This window comes from Prunus avium, chromosome 6, assembly GCF_965620075.1.
Source record: "Prunus avium chromosome 6, drPruAviu1.hap1.1, whole genome shotgun sequence".
In the NCBI taxonomy this organism is placed as follows: Eukaryota; Viridiplantae; Streptophyta; class Magnoliopsida; order Rosales; family Rosaceae; genus Prunus; species Prunus avium.
Window position 1 is genome coordinate 34,665,393 of NC_142289.1, and position 17,727 is coordinate 34,683,119.

The 17,727-nt window shown below is 40.2% G+C and overlaps 1 protein-coding gene and 2 pseudogenes across 6 annotated transcripts; all 3 read right to left on the reverse strand.

The window, feature by feature from the left end:
• Nucleotides 1–251: 251 nt before the first annotated feature.
• LOC110748464 (uncharacterized) lies at nucleotides 252–9,789 on the reverse strand. 4 transcript variants are annotated; one of them, XR_015836533.1, is made up of 9 exons: nucleotides 9,644–9,789; nucleotides 9,491–9,552; nucleotides 8,640–8,895; nucleotides 8,334–8,549; nucleotides 4,878–8,255; nucleotides 4,562–4,746; nucleotides 4,270–4,418; nucleotides 4,130–4,179; nucleotides 252–1,935 (listed from the first exon to the last, which is right to left on the reverse strand). XR_015836533.1 is itself a non-coding variant. In XM_088254854.1 (7 exons), exons 3-7 carry the CDS (start codon nucleotides 8,844–8,846, stop codon nucleotides 4,334–4,336), a joined length of 4,071 nt encoding a protein of 1,356 aa, XP_088110980.1. In that variant the 5' UTR covers nucleotides 8,847–8,895; nucleotides 9,491–9,552; nucleotides 9,644–9,789; the 3' UTR covers nucleotides 3,918–4,333. The 4 variants fall into 4 exon arrangements, 1 of the variants encoding a protein (XP_088110980.1); XR_015836532.1 differs by having other exon boundaries at nucleotides 4,130–4,418; XR_015836534.1 differs by lacking the exon at nucleotides 252–1,935 and having other exon boundaries at nucleotides 3,918–4,179.
• Nucleotides 9,790–10,215: 426 nt separating this feature from the next.
• On the reverse strand, nucleotides 10,216–12,268 carry LOC148294094 (uncharacterized; annotated as a pseudogene). The gene is made up of 3 exons (XR_015836492.1): nucleotides 11,737–12,268; nucleotides 11,022–11,655; nucleotides 10,216–10,917 (listed from the first exon to the last, which is right to left on the reverse strand). The product of XR_015836492.1 is annotated as an uncharacterized LOC148294094 (transcript).
• Nucleotides 12,269–12,811: 543 nt separating this feature from the next.
• LOC110762453 (uncharacterized) lies at nucleotides 12,812–16,774 on the reverse strand (annotated as a pseudogene). Its single transcript, XR_015836546.1, has 4 exons — nucleotides 16,475–16,774; nucleotides 15,662–15,916; nucleotides 15,381–15,550; nucleotides 12,812–15,298 (listed from the first exon to the last, which is right to left on the reverse strand). The product of XR_015836546.1 is annotated as an uncharacterized LOC110762453 (transcript).
• Between the last annotated feature and the right edge of the window lie 953 nt (nucleotides 16,775–17,727).

Consider the following 17,727-nt stretch of genomic DNA (forward strand, 5'->3'; position numbering starts at 1 on the left):
CATAAGTAATCAATCAAGCTCTCTGCCTAAGCAATCATCATACCATCTCACCTAGCTTTCACCATATTACAATTTTTCTGGTTTTTCTTTTTCTCCGATTGAGACCTTGTGTGTTATTCTTGTCAGTCATAAGCTACACTTATATTTCCTAGTCCAGCATTACTTAAAACATGAGTGTGACAAAAGCAATAAAATCCAAAAGTTACTTGAGTTCATGTAAAAGTTAAGCATCTAGAGCAGGTGCAGGTTCCAAATCGTGGTTTTTTTTTTCGGTTAAATAAATATTGTGTATTTTATTCAGTGTAGTTATCATTTAAGTTGCTCAGTTCTGCATTCTTCATTGGATTGCATGCAAATTGGCAACGCTTTGGCATATGCCTCTGATCACAAAAGCCCTGCACTATTATAACGAATTTTCTGGGCTTGAAAGCATGATCATCCCTTAAAGTTTTCCTATTTCAGAACGTACCCAAATCACCCATAAAAGTTATGGTAATCTTGTTGAATAAAACTAAGATTCCAGTGTACTCAATGAAAGTGGGAAAGAGAAGGAAAAGACCAATTTCTTCTTCTTTAAGTTTGAAGGAAAACAAGAGGAAGGACAAGAGAGAACGAGGTGACTGCAAGTGAGATGAAACATGCATTGCTAATATATGCTTTCTGAAATAAATAAAAGATATTGCTAGTAAATCATAAATTTTAGAGTTCATTATGAAACATGTTCATGATCATGTCAACATCATCGCACAAATGCAGAAAAATATAAATAAGCTTACTCCATTATGAATTTAGAGCTTCTTAGCGTTGACAGTAGCATTCCAATATGTCAAAAAAGGTACCCTATTTCCCTAATTTCATGTGTAATATCCAAATCAAATTCCCATATAACCAGGAAGGTTAAAGAAATCTGTCCACTCTTAGAAGAGGTTAAAACAGTCTTTTAGTTTGAGTCTAAAAACAACCATATGAAACACAAGTTGCTTATCTAAAATGCAAGAGAAGAAAAGTAACGAAGGCTACTTAGACAAACAAAAATACTCTTAACAGGTCTGCAAAACGAATACATTACAAGCATCAAGGAAAAGTTTGAGACTGCAATTGGATATCTTTTGATATGCAGTAGTTGTGGTGATTCCTTTGAAGTTCCCCAAAGAAAAAGAAAGAAAGAAAGAAAAAATCTTCATGAACAAGAGAAACTCTTTAGTCATATCAGGAGATCTTTTGATGGTGTTAGACAAAAGAAACGCTCAGACTTTTTCTTTCTTCTTTTTATGAGAAACACTATTAAGGTTTTCATGGATTAATAATTTAAAAGAGCCATCAAAGTATTCCCTTTCACAGTCCAAGATATATATATATATATATATATATATATATATATATTTTTTTTTACAATTATGAAAAAAAACATAAGACTGCAAGTTTTTCTGATATGTAAGAAATTTAAAACAGTTCCAAAGATGCATCACCCAAGTGTAAAAAACAAAAGAAGGAAATTAATCCACGAAATGCAACGGTAAAATTTAAAACAGCCATCAGCCTGTCATTATGCAATATGCTAGATAAGTCTTGAGCCCTACCACTAACAATTCCAATACACATACAATAAGCCTATGGCTTCTTAAAGCTAGTATCTAAAGATGAAAGGCGATCAAATTTACAACCCTCCTAAGTTTCCTAAGGTTATCCTAGCCCGTCAAAGGATGTACCGTTTGTATACACAATAGTAAATATGTAGAAACAGATAGAACCCCCAACATATCAGCATGACAATGAAATCAACACTAACAAGCAAATTTTGCCTCAAAATAAAATCTGTACATTGAACACAATCTTACCACATCAAAAACAGATGACAGAGTAAACCTCTCTGCTAAACTTTCAGCCCTTACGTAGTCTGCTTCGCCGAAAAAAGACAGGTCGAATTGAAAAGATCTATTATAGAAAAGAGAAATTCCACCAAAAATAAAAATCAACTATAAAATCGACCTTAGAAGCTAAAAATAATAAAGAATCAACAGTCAATTCAGCAAAAAGAGAAATAGCAATAAAGATTAAAAAAATTGAACTTGTGAAATTTCTCATAAAAGCCTTTCCATATGTAAAAATAATGAGACAAGATCTACCTCCAGTTACTAGGTAAACAAACAGAAACTCATTATAATAATTCAGGAGCATCTGCAGGAGCATTTGGTTTAGGTTCTAGTTAGTTTGGGGTTTCAGTTTTATGCTTATCTTGTATTTGTCTTGTTTGATTTTTATGTTTTATGTTGTTTGTAGCTTATAGTATTTCTCCTAGTCTCTTTTTAATAGTCAGGCAATAGTCATGTGAGTAAGTATTTTTGGAGGCTAAGATTGACTAGTTATTGAAGTAATCAAGGGCTAGGATGCTAGGCTTGTAACCCTAGTATACATACCCTATTTAGAGGCTTTTTATGCAGTCTTTTGTCCCACAAAATCAGAATGTAGTCTCACTTTGGTATCTTTGCCCTATAACTAATATATCAACATTCCAACTATGATCCTATTGCTTTCTTTCTCTGTTTCTTATTGATTTAAAAATCTCATAGCTTTCTATCTCTTGTTTTGACCATTATTTAGTGCTTGATATCCCTTCTCTAGCGTGGTTTTGTGCTGCTACAGCAACCAGACAGCAGCTTCTGCTTCTGCCCTACACCAAATAGCATTCCTCTTGTCCAACATCAATGTATCCTATGCCGACGGCATCAGCCATATCCGATAGTACTAGACCAGTAAAAGTAACAAGCAACTGCAGAATATACAGCTTAATTGTGTTTGCCAGATTGTTCAATTGCTTAGGTTGACCAATTTCCAACCAATATGGCCAGCAGAGCAAATATTTGTCTCATAGCCTAGTTTATCAGCAAAACAATATCCTTCAAATAAATGCTGATTCACAAGCCACAAAATAAAGATAATAAAATAATAGATAGTAGGTCTGCAGTCCAACAAACAACAGCATGAAGCTATCTCTGCTAACTACTAAAAAAAGAAAAGAAAAGAAAAAATAAAGCTTCTAAGATATACGATCATAGTCTCAAAATACCTAATTCCTTAGGCTCTCTCACTTTTTTCTTAAGAGTCACTTGAATTTTCCCTGTATAATCTACACAGTAAAGTACACTATAGTCATTGCCTTCTATAGGCCTATACACCCCAAATCTTGAGTTTTTAAATCTACTACAGTACTAGAGATTAACAATTATTTGTCAGTAAGTTTGATCAATTTAGAGAAACTCCTTATATCTTTGCAAACATCCTTTTAGCACCTCCAACTAAGCTAAAATTGAGAACAATTGGGGTGAAATGTTAGTAAAAAAATTAATAACTACTCTGCTTAACATGGTCAGTTCAATTTCTACCAATTAAGTACCAAGGATGAGGTTGATTAACATTAATTAATATCATACTACATACAGAAGTGCCTCTGCTCATAATAAAAAAGAAGAAACAATTCAGACAGCATCGTAGATACTTCCAAAACTTGAAATCAGGTATTGTTGCCAACTGTAATGAAAATAATGTAAAATTACGAAGTTATATACAATATAAAGGAAAATACTTATATTAGAGAGCTTTATTGTTCAAGGTAATGTCCATGTTTTGAGAGCTGTGTAGCAATGAGATCCTTTCTAACAAAAAATACACATCTGAACTACAGAACATGATAAAAACGACAAAGCCATCACTAGACCACCATCGGATTCTTTATTATCACAATAATTCTAACAGATCTGGAACACAATACAGGATTTTGTTGATTCATTCCGGATTCTATCATCTCCTGCTGTACCATACTTTAATATTCCAGGATCCACTCATTCTAAAAATTCATCACATCAAGTTTTCCTGGCTAATAATCTTGTAAAGTTCCAACTTTTTCATTGCACCGAGTATAACGAACAAAACATGAACGAACTTGAAATATAAGAATTGGAAAGTTAAAAGATACATTCAAGAATGCTATAAACCAAATGCCATCTCAGCTCCAAATGCAAAAGAAGTGATAGCAGTATACCACTTTTGAATTTCTAATGATGATAATGTCAACAGAAAACAATCCTAGTGAGAATAGAAAACTTGAGAGTCAAAAACCAACAAACTTAACTGCCATTGAACTCCAGTTCCAAATACCATCTCCATTAACATGGCAGCAACCTGAAATGACAAAACTAGCATGAACCACCCCGAATGTAGAAAAAAGAGGCATGGAAGGGTGCATCACCTATATTGCTAACGCAATAATACCAAAGAAACAATCGGACCCCAAGTGAAATGCAACCAAAGGGATCCACATTGCAGCACACCATCATCAATCAATGCTTTTCTCCCCAGCCCTCAATACTGGAATTTTTGACTTGTTTGCATCCTCTAATAAGGACTGATCACCAGAGGTTCTACAAAAAGTAGAAAAACAAAATTTAAAAAAACACACACAACCAGACTTCTAAACCATAAATGGAAAAGAAAAATATATAAAAGAAAAAAATTAATCAAATATGATGTCAAGCAGTAACTATGATATGCACAGAGAACTTACAGTTTCTGCTTTTTAGCATTCTGCTTAATGCTTCGTACCATATCCATAGCCATCTTCTGGTGCTCCCTTGTTTGTGAATGCAAGTCCAAGCCTTCCACTGTTTCACAATCAACTTTACAGATCCGACACCACCCCATACTAGCTGGCTTCCTTTTCCTTGAGTGATCAAAAGACTCCAGATCTCCCTGAAGATATCCATAACATCACAAAGTTGAACTTAAAAAACAAATAAAAATAAAGTATCCCAATAGGAGCTCTACTAACATAGTGCATCACTTCACATGCATAATGCAAATGACTGAAGCAAATACTTAACTGTATAAGTTCCATCATTTGGAAATCTCTGAAGTGAAAAGCTGCTTCGAAATCCAGGCTCACCAAGGCGAGGATGATTGGGCTTGTTGCCTCGAAATGACTCAAAGTTCCCGGGCCCAGCCATGTCTCCCATGCGTGAATGACGAGAACCAAAACCCAGAGGTTCTCGCAAGTTGTGAGGACCTAAATGATCTCCCCTCCGAAGATGACCAGGGTGACCATCTTGACCAATAAAATCATTCCTTCTATGATCAACCATTCGCAGATTACCAGGACCCTCAAACTCTCCCCTACGAAAATGACCGGGCAAATTAGAAAACCTACCCTCATGGAATTGATTTCCAAGTGGATCACCAAATCGATGAAACTCCCTGCCATCAAAATCATCAGGGCCAAAGCCTCTAAACCCATGAGGTGGGAGGCCAGGGTAATCTCTAACTGGGCTTCGAGGAGCCAAACCATCCACAAGACGCCGTCCAACAAAATCTGGATGACCATGAGTAGGCTCCATTCTCCCAAAATCTCCTGCATCATTCCCATGCACTGAACCACCAAGACGATAGGGAGACAGGAACCTTGATGGAGCAGTGCCAGCTGCAGGATCTGTATGCGGACCACTATCATACTTGAAGCCATGAGGTGCCCTATCAAATGGCCTTGACGAGTAATTCCCAAATTTTGCAACAGGCTCAGAATCCAGATATGAAGGCCTAGGGAATTGCTTCAGATCATCTTCAAACTCTACTCGGTCAATAACATGACGTGTTGGATCCACTGGGAAGGGATTCAACCGCTCGCCTGGAAAAGCCTTAAACCTTTCATCCCTCGGCACATGAGTTGATGAGGAGTCAAGGCCTGGAGTTCCATTCATCCTCAACATATTTGGGTGGATACCAGATGGCTGTCCAATTGGTGCTGCTCTTGACATCATGCCACCGTGAAAATCCAAAGCACTAGTGGGTGGAAGCGGTAAATGACCTTCATTATAAGGCCCATGCGGAGTAACAGATTGCAGTTCGATGCTTCCTTGAGGACCATACTGACTTGCCCTGCCAGATGATGCTCCAAAGCCCAGGTTGCCACCATGTGGCTGGAAATGCTCAGATGAATGAAAAGGCTGTCCAGGAACATGTGCAGGCCCTGGGGGCCTTAAATGATTCCCAGGCCCCTGTGTATGACGAGGAGGTCCTGGAGGCACTTGTAACAAAAGAGGTGCACCAGGTCTTTGCGGGAGTGTAGTAGGTCCATGATGAGGCAGATGCTTTCCTTGATCAGATATTGGAGCTGAAGTAGATACAGCTTGAGATCCCTCATCAGTGCCAATAAAAGGCTGCGGATTGCCACTAGCATCCTTCTGCAACATCCGACCCTGTTCTTCACGAAGTTGAGCTTCTTCAGATGGGATTTCTTTAAGCTCTCTCTGTTTCATGTCACTGATGGAAACATCTTTTGCACCCTCAGCTACAACTTCACCCAATTTACCATTACTTGAATGGTCCAGAGTACCATCCACACTCTCTTCCTTCAACATTGATTTACTTACAGACTCTCCATTTTCAAGTGCATGTATATCTGGAATCTCCTGGGAAGATGTATCTCCCTGATTAGTTTTATCTTCACCAGTAGGTTTATTCTCATTATCAATGGACTTCATATCCGTCTCAGATTTCGCAGTTTTAACCTCCGCATCAGCTACCACAGCAGATGCTGTACCCACATCATGTACAACCTTTTTAGCATTTTGCTGACCCGATAACTCAGATTCTTGCTCAGCTTGCCTCTCAGACGTAGTTGGTCCAGAGTTTGCTCCAGACTGCACTAGGTTGTTTGTTCTGACCATATTGTTCTGATTTGTAGATGGAAGGTTTGCAGCTGGATGCATTGGCCTCATGTGAACACCTCCAGCAGTTTGTGCATAGGTCTGAGATTGTACTCCATGAATTGGCATCATAGGCCTTCCGCCAAGATTAGACTGGGTATGTTGAATGCCCTGAGACAATGTAACGTTCTGCTGAGACTGGGTAGAGGCATGAATATGTTGAGGGAACGAATGAGATTGACCCTGGGGACGTAGCTGTGTAGGTGGTTGCTGTTGTACAAAAGGCTGGTGGTGGAAATATTGCTGAGGAGTCGGTTGTTGAACTGCCTGCATATGAGGGCGCTGGTGGACAGTATTCCCAGGTGGGTGACCATAAGAGTGAACAGGCTGCTGTTGTGCAGGATTGATGTTTTGGATTTGACCAGGAGAAGGCAACAAAGCTGGCTGCTGCTGGTTTGGAACTGTTGTATGAGATGGGGGTGGCCGCATAAGTGGGGGTTGTTGAGGGAACTGACTCTGTATTTGAACTGGAGTTTGTGACTGGGAGTGAGGCATTCCATGAGATTGCACGTGCATAGTATGTTGTTGTGGGGCGCCTGACTGCACTGGTTGGTGAAGGTGAGGTTGAGGGTACAAGTGATTGCCAGTCACTGCATGAGATGATGGATGTAGTGTCTGAGGCTGGTTGGTAGCATTCATGGGCTGAGATGGGTGAAGTTGGGGATTGGGTTGGGGATGTTGTTGAAGCTGTGCCTGTTGCTGAGGTTGTGAATGAGGTTGGGGTTGAGAAATGGGATGCTGTTGCGGGAGAAGCTGGGACTGGGTATGTTGCTGAATTTGGGCTTGCTGATTATGAGGCATTTGCACATGTTGAGGATGTGGCTGTGAATGGGATGGAGCTTGGAAATATGGTAGGGGTTGAGGGTGTGGCTGCCCATGAGCTGCCGGGTAAGTCTGCACGGCAGGGTGAAATTGCTGCTGTTGGTTAACTTGTGCCTGATTTTGAGTTTGAGCGGCAACAGAAGCCTGCACATGTGGGGGCTGAATTTGGGGTTGGGGTTGAGCTTGAGCTTGAGCTTGAGCTTGAGCTTGAGCTTGAGATTGAGATAATTGAGGCTGTAGTGGAGGTTGAGTTTGGGGCTGCGATTGCAAGTATGTCTGAGATTGATGCTGGACTGTCCCATATGGTGGATGAGACTGCAAATGCTGCTGCTGTGATTGTGGAACTGCTGGCTGTTGATAGGGATAGTAGTTCTGATATTGTTGTTGATATGGATCATACCCAGGATACTGCTGATAGTACTGTTGATATTGTTGCTGATGTTGGTACCACTGTTCAGCAGACGGCACAGCAGCTTGAACAATAGCTTGAGAACTTGAGTTTGCTTTCTGATTAGGATCAGGTCCAGGTGCTGTGACACTTGTAGTTTGAGAAACCTGGGCCTGAGATGTTGCTATTCCTGACTGAGTGGCAGCCTGGGTCTGATCAGCAGTAGCTGATGTGCCAGAAGCTGAAGTATCCAAAGCACCCTCAGACTGCTGCGCTTGAGGCTGCACACCCTGTCATTGACAGATAACAATAAAATCAATTCCAGATAGTAACTTCTCATCTTGTAAAAAGAAAAATAAAATACTCACCGGGCAATTTTGTGCATGCTCCTGCACTTGACGATGCACAATTTGGATTCCACACCTGTTGCATACTACAGGAGAATTACCAAAGGCACATCCAGAACAATGAGATGTACACTCAGATAAAGGTCCCTGCCATGTGCATCCACTCCTGTGATAGAGGCAATGAACTGCTATTTTTCCTATGGTTTCAGCAAGGGACTTATTTGATTCAATAAGTGGCTGCATTGATTAGTTACAGTAAAGTTGTATCAATAAGCAGACAGTAAAGATCAGATAAATTGGTTACGACCAAGGTTGTAAAGGAAGGACCTTGGCATCTGCTTCTGTCACTAAGTAGCCATCATATGGGCAAGCTCGGGTAGAGCTCACTACGTATGTCAAACAGGGCTTGCAGTATAAATGAGTGCACTGTGACTGCAATGCTTCATTTGGGTAGACAAGCAGACGACAAACTGGACAAAAGTACTCTCCGGCAAGAGATTGGATATTCAATATGCACTCATTATCAAATCCCATGCTGCCCTGCAAGCTCAGCTTCAAGTCCTAGTGCATAAATTTTATCAACCTGAATGAGTGCAAAAATTGTGAGCCCCTTTGTGAGCATAAAGAAACAAACTTTCTTCCATCAACATTTATGACACACTGGCTTCATTGCAACACATCTTCTTATTTTTCTTCGAAGCAACAGGTAAAGGGCCTCACTCAGTTCAAAATCATACAAACAATCCTCAGAAGAAGAAAATGACCCAACGCATAAACGCAATTACCCATTTTCACAAACCAAACAAGAAAGCAGGGAGGCACAGAATGATATGCAAGTCAATATTCAGACATGCAAATCCAGTGCGTACCCAATCACTCCATTAGGCATTTAGTAATAATCAGCAAAATGGCATCGAAAAGAAAAACCCAAACTGTCCTATGCGTACCAAAAAATCCAGACCGAAAAAGATCAATCAAAATCCGTGTTTTTGTGCGTTTACAGATTTAGATGAGTGCGGTTTCGACTTTCATAAGCCTGAAGTTATTGAATTTAAGTATCGTATATTTAAATTTAAAAAAAAAAACATAAAACTTTCCTTCCCAAATCCCCAATTCCCACACTTTCTCAGCAGCCAAACATTACACTAGGTAAACCAAAACAGACATAATTTTGGTACCTTGAAATTTCTCTAATATCCGTCAATTCGATTCAAGACCCTAAACCCTAGCCCAGTTCAACCTGTAAAAACCGAAAAGATAAAATAAATCTCAGGGTTTTCATGAACGAAATGGTTGCGCGTGAAGAGTGTAGAGTAGAAAGTAGTAGTTACAGTTGGCGCCGATTGCTCGAGAAACGCAAAGAGTCTCTCAACACAAGAGCAAGAGAGATAGAGAGATGCTAAATGCGAACTGAAAACAGAAGACGCAAAGCAACAACGGTGCTTAACAAGTGTATGTTGTGTTTATGTTTATATGTTTTTTTTTCTTCTTTTGTTCTCCGATTTTCTACCGAAAGTGAATGATACGACGCCGTTGGTGGTAATGCCATTTTTTCATATATTTTTTTTGGGAATTTACCATCCTAGAGTAAAACTGTAAAAATGTGCTTCTAATTGGTACCCGGCATAATTTTATGTGAACGAAGCTAATGGTTTTGTTATGCAGAAGCAGGGGAGGATTTTGTTACGTTACTCTTTTAGTTTCCTAACCATTCCTCTCTGGGTTTGCCTTAAAACATTTGCACAATAGCTCTTTGAAAGGATGAATCGACCATTTGCATAAGAGTGACCAGGATCTTGATGACCGAGCTTTATCACGGTTTTTGTTACGAGAACCGTCTATTAGGATTTAGGGATGGCCCTGTGGCCTCATATTTTTATGCAAGTTACAGGACAGAACCATATAAGCTCATATTTTTACTGACAGTCTGTTCGCTCTTTCTGTTGTTATGAATGAATTGAAGATGCCTTTCTGGCCTCGAGGAGCAAGTTGTGCATGTTGGCAAGGAGCATGTTAGTGTTTTCTAAATGCACTTGTACAGGTGATTAGGCAAAAATAAAAAATTGTTCAATTATTAATCTTCTGTTTTGTTACTCGCTGCAGGCTCTTGATCTTTTCGTGACCTCTTTTCTTTCTGACTCTGATCTCACCAGTGTCTTCCTTTGGCAGCCAAAGAAGGAACAATTGACAGCTACTTATTGTTTGATAGCCCCAAACAACAATTTGTCTATTGGTGCTCATGTTTTCAACAAATACATATCCTCCACTGTTTTTCACAAAAAGCTGTTTCCCTTTAAAGTTGAGCAGTAGAAAGTTTTTGGTACAAATAAAACAACTCGATCATTTCAAAAGCAATGGGCTTCCGACGATAGCTTTTAAAAACAGCCTCTTAATGTTCTTGATCTGTCATCCTATAGAAATCAGTTAGAGGAGAGTAAAAAAGAAAAGCAGCCACCAAAAGACTCACATCCTGCAGCACAAACCATAAAAACATCAACAACTAAAAGAGAAGGGAAAAAAGGTCACAATACATAGAAAACAATGCCACCTTCTTCTGTTCAACTTCAACCCATCATAGTTGGACACCCCAAGTAGAAGTTCAGGTCTATGGAGAGTCAAATACAAACAATTTCAAAGACATTACAAATCTAAAATAAACCCAGAGTTCAAACAGTAAATCAGAAATTGCAAATCAAATACATAACTCACCTCCACCTTGCCAAGATTCATTGCACTTCAATGTCAGTGACAGGTAACTCCCCTCCACCTTACGATCAGGCTATCAGTTACCATGAACATTGCCGGAGCTCTTAAGAATCCTCCAACACAATCATCTTCAATATAGGGTGGTTTGGGGTCTACAAAAACTGGTTTCTCTGATTCATTAGAGTGAAAAGTGGCTCCCTCGATTCCTAAAGGATGGTTAGCATAGCTAAAACCAGCTAGCTTGGAACTAAGTAAAATTGTTTTGTGGGAAGTTGACTTCAAGTATTGGCCATCAATATCTTCTACACTCTCGTACAAGTTATCAATGCATCCTTTCCAAGAAGAACCATCGCCTATCTGCTTCAGTACAAACCCAAGTGGAACAACAAGGAAACTGAAGAAAAAAAACTACAAAATCCTCCCCTGCTTCAGCATAGCAAACCTTCTTGGTTGACTAGCTAACTATAAGTGTAAAAGAAATGTTTGGATCACCATGCATGGTGTATTCTGCCACTTGAGAAATTATAGATATTCGATCACAAAATTCGTTGATCAATTGTGCTTCTGGTTTAGGCTTGAGCAGCATATCAGTAAAGGGCGTCTTAGGGACTAAAGAGCACAAAAGCAAGTTCACAACCTAGTAAAAGACAGAGATCAGAAACCAGTGTTGCAGTCCAAGAAAGGTTAGCATATACTAATATGTCATCACTAGAAATACCTCGTCAACACCTACATTGAAAGTCCTTTCCGCGGTAGCTTTTGGATCCACAACTCCAAGCTTGGAAAGAAAAGGAGAGTAAGTATAAGTCTGTCTTGCCGGTCTACAATCACCCCACCAACCTGACCACGATTTGCTGAAACATTGATCCCCTGATCCATCAGCTCACCACAATGGCAACAACCAACACTTGCATAATAACTAAAACTTTTCGTACAGAGGAGGCAACATGGATTATTGAAGAATTAACGTGTGGTCTCACAATCCTCAAATTCAATTTGAGCCTACTTAAAAAGGATTCAGCTGCATTGTGGGGGCACAGCAGCATGGCACAACACTCTTCAGTTTGCAAAATCTGTTCATCAATATCATGGACACTTTGATATAAATTGTTCATGCAACCGACTCCCATTGGAAGTGAATAACTACCGAAAAGCCTAACAATTTTTCCCCTAGGCATTGTCAATAGACTAAAGAGAACATCAATGAAATAATTATCTGACTCTATGAAGATAACTCTGCTACCGTCCTTTCAGAACCAAGAGACCAAGCTACAATTTAAAATATACCAAGCAGAGTACCCACAAATCAGTCAAAACAGCTCAACACTACAAGTAATTAATTTTAACAAAACAAAGGTACTCAGAGAAAACAGTTTGAATCACAACTTAAAAATATTAAAACAAAAAAGAATGTGTGGAGGGCAACTTACCTGACGATAGTTCAAGCTAGACTACCTCAAAACAAACCCAAATACAAAATCCTAATACCAAGAAAAGTCGCACTTGAAGAATTCAAGCATTCATATGCCATCTCATCTGAACAAGAAAAAATTCAACACCTTCTTCGCCACTCTACGAACTTGGAAAGCTAAATATTTTTACTGTTACGATTTCAACATTACCAAGGGGAAGCTGAAAACTTAGTGAAAAGATATAATGAGAAAAATCTTTCCATTAAAAGTTTAATTTGTCATATAGGTTATTTGAATCATCTTTCGTCATTCATAAAAAGAGTTTCAGACAAAAAAATATTTTTAAAGTTTAATTTGGTGTACAGAAAAAAATTTAAAACATATAATAAAACCATAATTTCATAAAGAATTTGAAAAGACGAAGATATTTCCACCACATATACATATAAGTAGGAACAAATTCCAACAAAAGCAGCTGAATAAGTGTACAAAGTAGACACGATGTTACCCACTTACTCGGGGAAAGAGAGGGTCAGCTGCAATAAGTAAAGTACAACTGTACAGAAAAATATAAGAGCAAGAGAGTTATGTTTGTAGAGTTCATGAACAACTAATATAATGATCAGCTAGCTAACCAATAGTTTCTCGCCAAGTGACAGCAGACCCATACTATTCTTATGCATTCTCCGAAACACATTTGCTTGATGATCATGGTCAGCCGCCGAGAAGTGGTCCTCTTACTGGATTTCGGCGTTGTTGAAGCAGTGGCAGCCTCTTTCTCCGGTTCTTTGAGCTTGCCGCTGACTCGGACAGGTGGAGGCTCGTTCAAGGCAATCTGGTGTGGCAGATTGGGAAATTGAGCAAAGCCTTGGAGCCATGTATGCGGTAGGCGGCTCTGTCATAAGCCAAAGCCGCTTCCTCAGAGGTCTCGTAGCACCCAAGCCACACTCTGTTTCTGGATACCTTCTTAGCTGGGTCCCGAATCTCAGCCGTGAACTTCCCCAACCGCCTCTGCCTCACCCCTCTATAATGCCTCCCTCTTGCCACCCCCAACTTTCGTACCTTATTTTGATCAGCCGCATTCAACATTGATTGACTTACAGACTCTCCATTTTCAAGTGCATGTATATCTGGAATCTCCTTGGAAGATGTATCACCATGATTAGTTTTATCTTCACCAGTAGGTTTATACTCATTATCAATGGACTTCATATCCATCTCAGATTTCACAGTTTTAACCTCGGCATCACCTACCACAGCAGATGCTGTACCCACATCATGTGTAACATTTTTAGCAATTTGCTGAGCTGATGACTCAGATTCTTGCTCAGCATGCCTCTCAGACGTAGTTGGTCTCGAGTTCGCTCCAGATTGCACTAGGTTCTTTGTTCTGACCATATTGCTCTGATTTGTAGATGGAAGATTTACAGCAGGATGCACTGGCCTCATGTGAAGACCTCCAGTGGTTTGTACAGAGGTCTGAGATTGTACTCCATGAATTGGCATCATAGGCCTTCCACTTCCGCCAATATTAGACTGGCTAAGTTGAATGCCCTGAGACAATGCAATGTTCCGCTGAGACTGCGTATAGGCATGAACATGTAGAGGGAATGAATGAGATTGACCCCGGGGATGTAACTGTGTAGGTGGTTGCTGTTGTACATAGGGCCGATGGTGACGAGGAATCGATCGTTGAACTGCATGCATAAGAGGGCGTTGTTGAACAGTATTCCCAGGTTGCTGAGCATAAGAGTGAACCAGCTGCTGTTTTGCAGGATTAATGTTTCGGATTTGACCAGGAAAAGGCAACAAAGCTGGCTGCTGCTGGTTTGGAATATGAGATGGGGGCAGCCGCATGACTGGGGGTTGTTGAGGGGATTGACTCTGTATTTGAACAGGAGTTCGTGACTGAGAGTGAGGTACACCATGAGATTGCATGTCCATAGTATGTTGTTGTGGGGCGCCTGACTGCACTGGTTGGTGAAGGTGAGGTTGAGGGTACAAGTGATTACCAGTCACTGCATGAGATGATGGATGTTGTGTCTGAGGCTGGACGGTAGTATTCATGGACTGAGAAGGGTGAAGTTGGGGATGGGGCTGGGGATGCTGTTGAAGCTGTGCTTGTGGCTGTGGCTGAGGTTGTGAATGAGGTTGGGGTTGAGAAATGGGATGGTGTTGCGGGTGAATCTGGGAGTGGGTATGTTGCTGAATTTGGGCCTGCTGATTATGAGGCATTTGCACATGCTGAGGATGTGGTTGTGAATGGGATGGAGCTTGGAAATATTGTAGAGATTGAGGGAGTGGCTGCCTACGAGCAGCTGGATAAGTCTGCACTGCAGGGTGAAGTTGCTGCTGTTTGTTCACTTGTGCCTGATTTTGAGTTTGAGCGGCAACAGGAACCTGCACATGTGGGGGCTGAATTTGGGGTTGGGGTTGAGATTGAGATTGAGATAGTTGGGCCCGTAGTGAAGGTTGAGTTTGGGGCTGAGATTGCAAGTATGCCCGAGGTTGATGCTGGACTGTCCTGTATGGTAAATGAGATTGCAAATGCCGCTGCTGTGATTGTTGAACTGCTGCCTGTTGATAGGTAAAGTAGTTCTGCCGGTAGTACTGTTGATATTGTTGCTGATGTTGGTACCACTGTTCAGCAGTTGGCACAGCAGCTTGAACAACAGCTTGAGAACTAGAGTTTGCTTTCTGATCTGGATCAGATCCAGGTGGAGTGACACTTGAAATTTGAAAAACCTGGGCCTGAGACTTCGCTACTCCTGACTGAGTGGCAGCCTGGGTCTGATCAGCAGTAGCTGACGTGCCAGAAGCTGAAGTGTCCAAAGCACCATCAGTCTGCTGCGCTTGAGGCTGCACACCCTGTCATTAAAAGATAACCATTAAATCATTTCTAAATTCCAGATAGTAACTTATCATCTTGTAAGAAAAAAAAAATACTCACAGGGCAATTTTGAGCATGCTCCTGCACCTGACGATGCACAATTTGGATTCCACACCTGTTGCATCCTACAGAAGAATTGCCAAAGGCACATCCAGAGGTCCCTGCCATGTGCATCCACTCCTGTGCTAGAGGCAATGATCTGCTATTTTTCCTACGGTTTCAGGGGGGTTCTTATTCGGTTCAACAAGTAGCTGCATTGATTAGTTACAGTAAACTTGTATCCATAAGCAGATAATAAAGATCAAAGATATTTGTTACGACCAAGGTTGTAAAGGAAGGACCTTGGCATCGGCTTCTGTCACTAAGTAGCTGTCATTTGGGAACTGTCAGGTAGGGCTCACAACGAATGTCAAACATGGCTTCTAGTATAGATGAGTGCACTGTCACTGCAATGCTTCATCGGGTAGACAAGCAGACTACAAACCAGACAAAAGTACTCTCCGGCAAGAGATTGGATATTCAATACGCATTCATTATCAAATCCCATGCTGCTCTACAAGCTCAGCTTCAGGTCCTAGTGCATAAATTTTATCAACCTGAATGAGAACAGAAATTGTGAGCCCCTTTGTGAACATAAAGAAACAAACTATCTTCCATCAACATTTATGACATATTGGCCTCAAAGCAACACCTCGTCTTTTTTTCCCTCAAGCAACAGGTAAAGGGCCTTACCCAGTTCAAAATCATACAACAAATCCTCATGCAAATCTAATGACCCAGCGCATAGAAGCAATTACCCATTCTTACAAACAAAACAAGAAAGCTGGGAGGTGCACAAAGATATGCAAGTGAATAGTCAGACATGCAAGTACAGTGTGTACCCAATCACTGCATTAGGCATTTAGTAATAATCAGCAAAATGGTATCGAAAAGAAAAACCCAAACTTAAGCGTACCAAAACACCGGACCGAAAAAGATCAATCAAAATCAGTGCTTTTGTGCGGCTTCCACTTTCATAAGCCCGAAGTTATTAAATTTAAGAATCGTATATATAAAAAGAACATTAAACTTTCCTTCCCAAATCCCCAATTCCCACAATTTCTCAGCAGCCAAACATTACAATAGGTAAACCAAAAAAGATATAATTTTGGTACCTGGAAATTCCCTATTATCCGTCAATTCGATTCAAGACCCTAAACCCTACCCCAATTCCCACACTTTCTCAGCACAGTAGGGTTTTCATGAACGAAATGGTTGTGCGTGAAGTGTGTAGAGTAAAAAGTAGTAGTTACAGTTGGCGCGGATTGCTCCAGAAACCCAAAGAGTCTCTCCGCACAAGAGAGAGAGAGAGAGAGAGCAAGAGAGCAAGAGAGCAAGAGAGAGAGAGATGCTAAATGCGAACGAAAACAGAAGACGCAGAGCAGCAACTGTGCTTAACTTGAGTGCTTGTTGCTTTTCTTTTTCTTTTTTTCTTGTTTTGTTCTCTGATTTTCCGCCGAAAGTGAATCATACTGTAAAAATGAATGATGTGGGAAATGTTACTCTTTTTTTTTTTTCTTTTTTTGTGAAATTTTTGTTGACACCGATCTACAGGTAAATACTCTTGTTATTAAGGGTGCTCGTGCTTCTATTGGTAGTACCCAGCAGAATTGCTGAGTTCATCCAAGAAAGCATGAAAACCCCAGTTTACCCTTTCAAAGTTGGAAAAAATAAAACACAACCATGCCTTTTCTATCACTTTCTGTTCCATTACAAATTTTGAGCTTGCTTATGTGCAAACTTGTGTCAGACACCTTCTGACGGAAACTCTATTAAAGGATGAACCATAACAAAAATTGATCAATGAAAATTTTAATGAAGAACTATGTATCGAACCACGAATCAAACGGGGTGAATGAGGAAAGAAGCATTTATGTGAGGCTAATGGTTTGCAAATGAAAGAAGATGGTTTGTTATGCAGAAGCAGGGGAGGGTTTTGTTAGTTTACTCTTTAGTTTCCTAACCATTCCTCTTGGGTTTGCTTTAAAACGTCTGCATAATATAGCTCTTTGAAAGGATGCATTGACCCATTGCATGAGAGTGATCAGGATCTTGATGAGAAAGCTTTATCCCGGTTTTGCTACGAGAACCGTCTTTTAGGATTTGAGGATGGCCTTGTGGCCTCATATTTTTATGCAAGTTACAGGACAGAACCATATAAGCTTATATTTTTACTTACAGTTTGATTATAAGGCCTATTCTCCTCTGTTTGCTCTTTCTGTTGTTATGAATGAATTGAAGATGTCTTTCTCTGGCCTTGAGGAGCAAGTTGTGCAGGTTGGCAAGGAGGAGGTTAGTGTTTTCTCTATGCAGTTGTACAGGTGATTAGGACAAAATAAAAATTTGTTCAATTATTAATTTAATATCC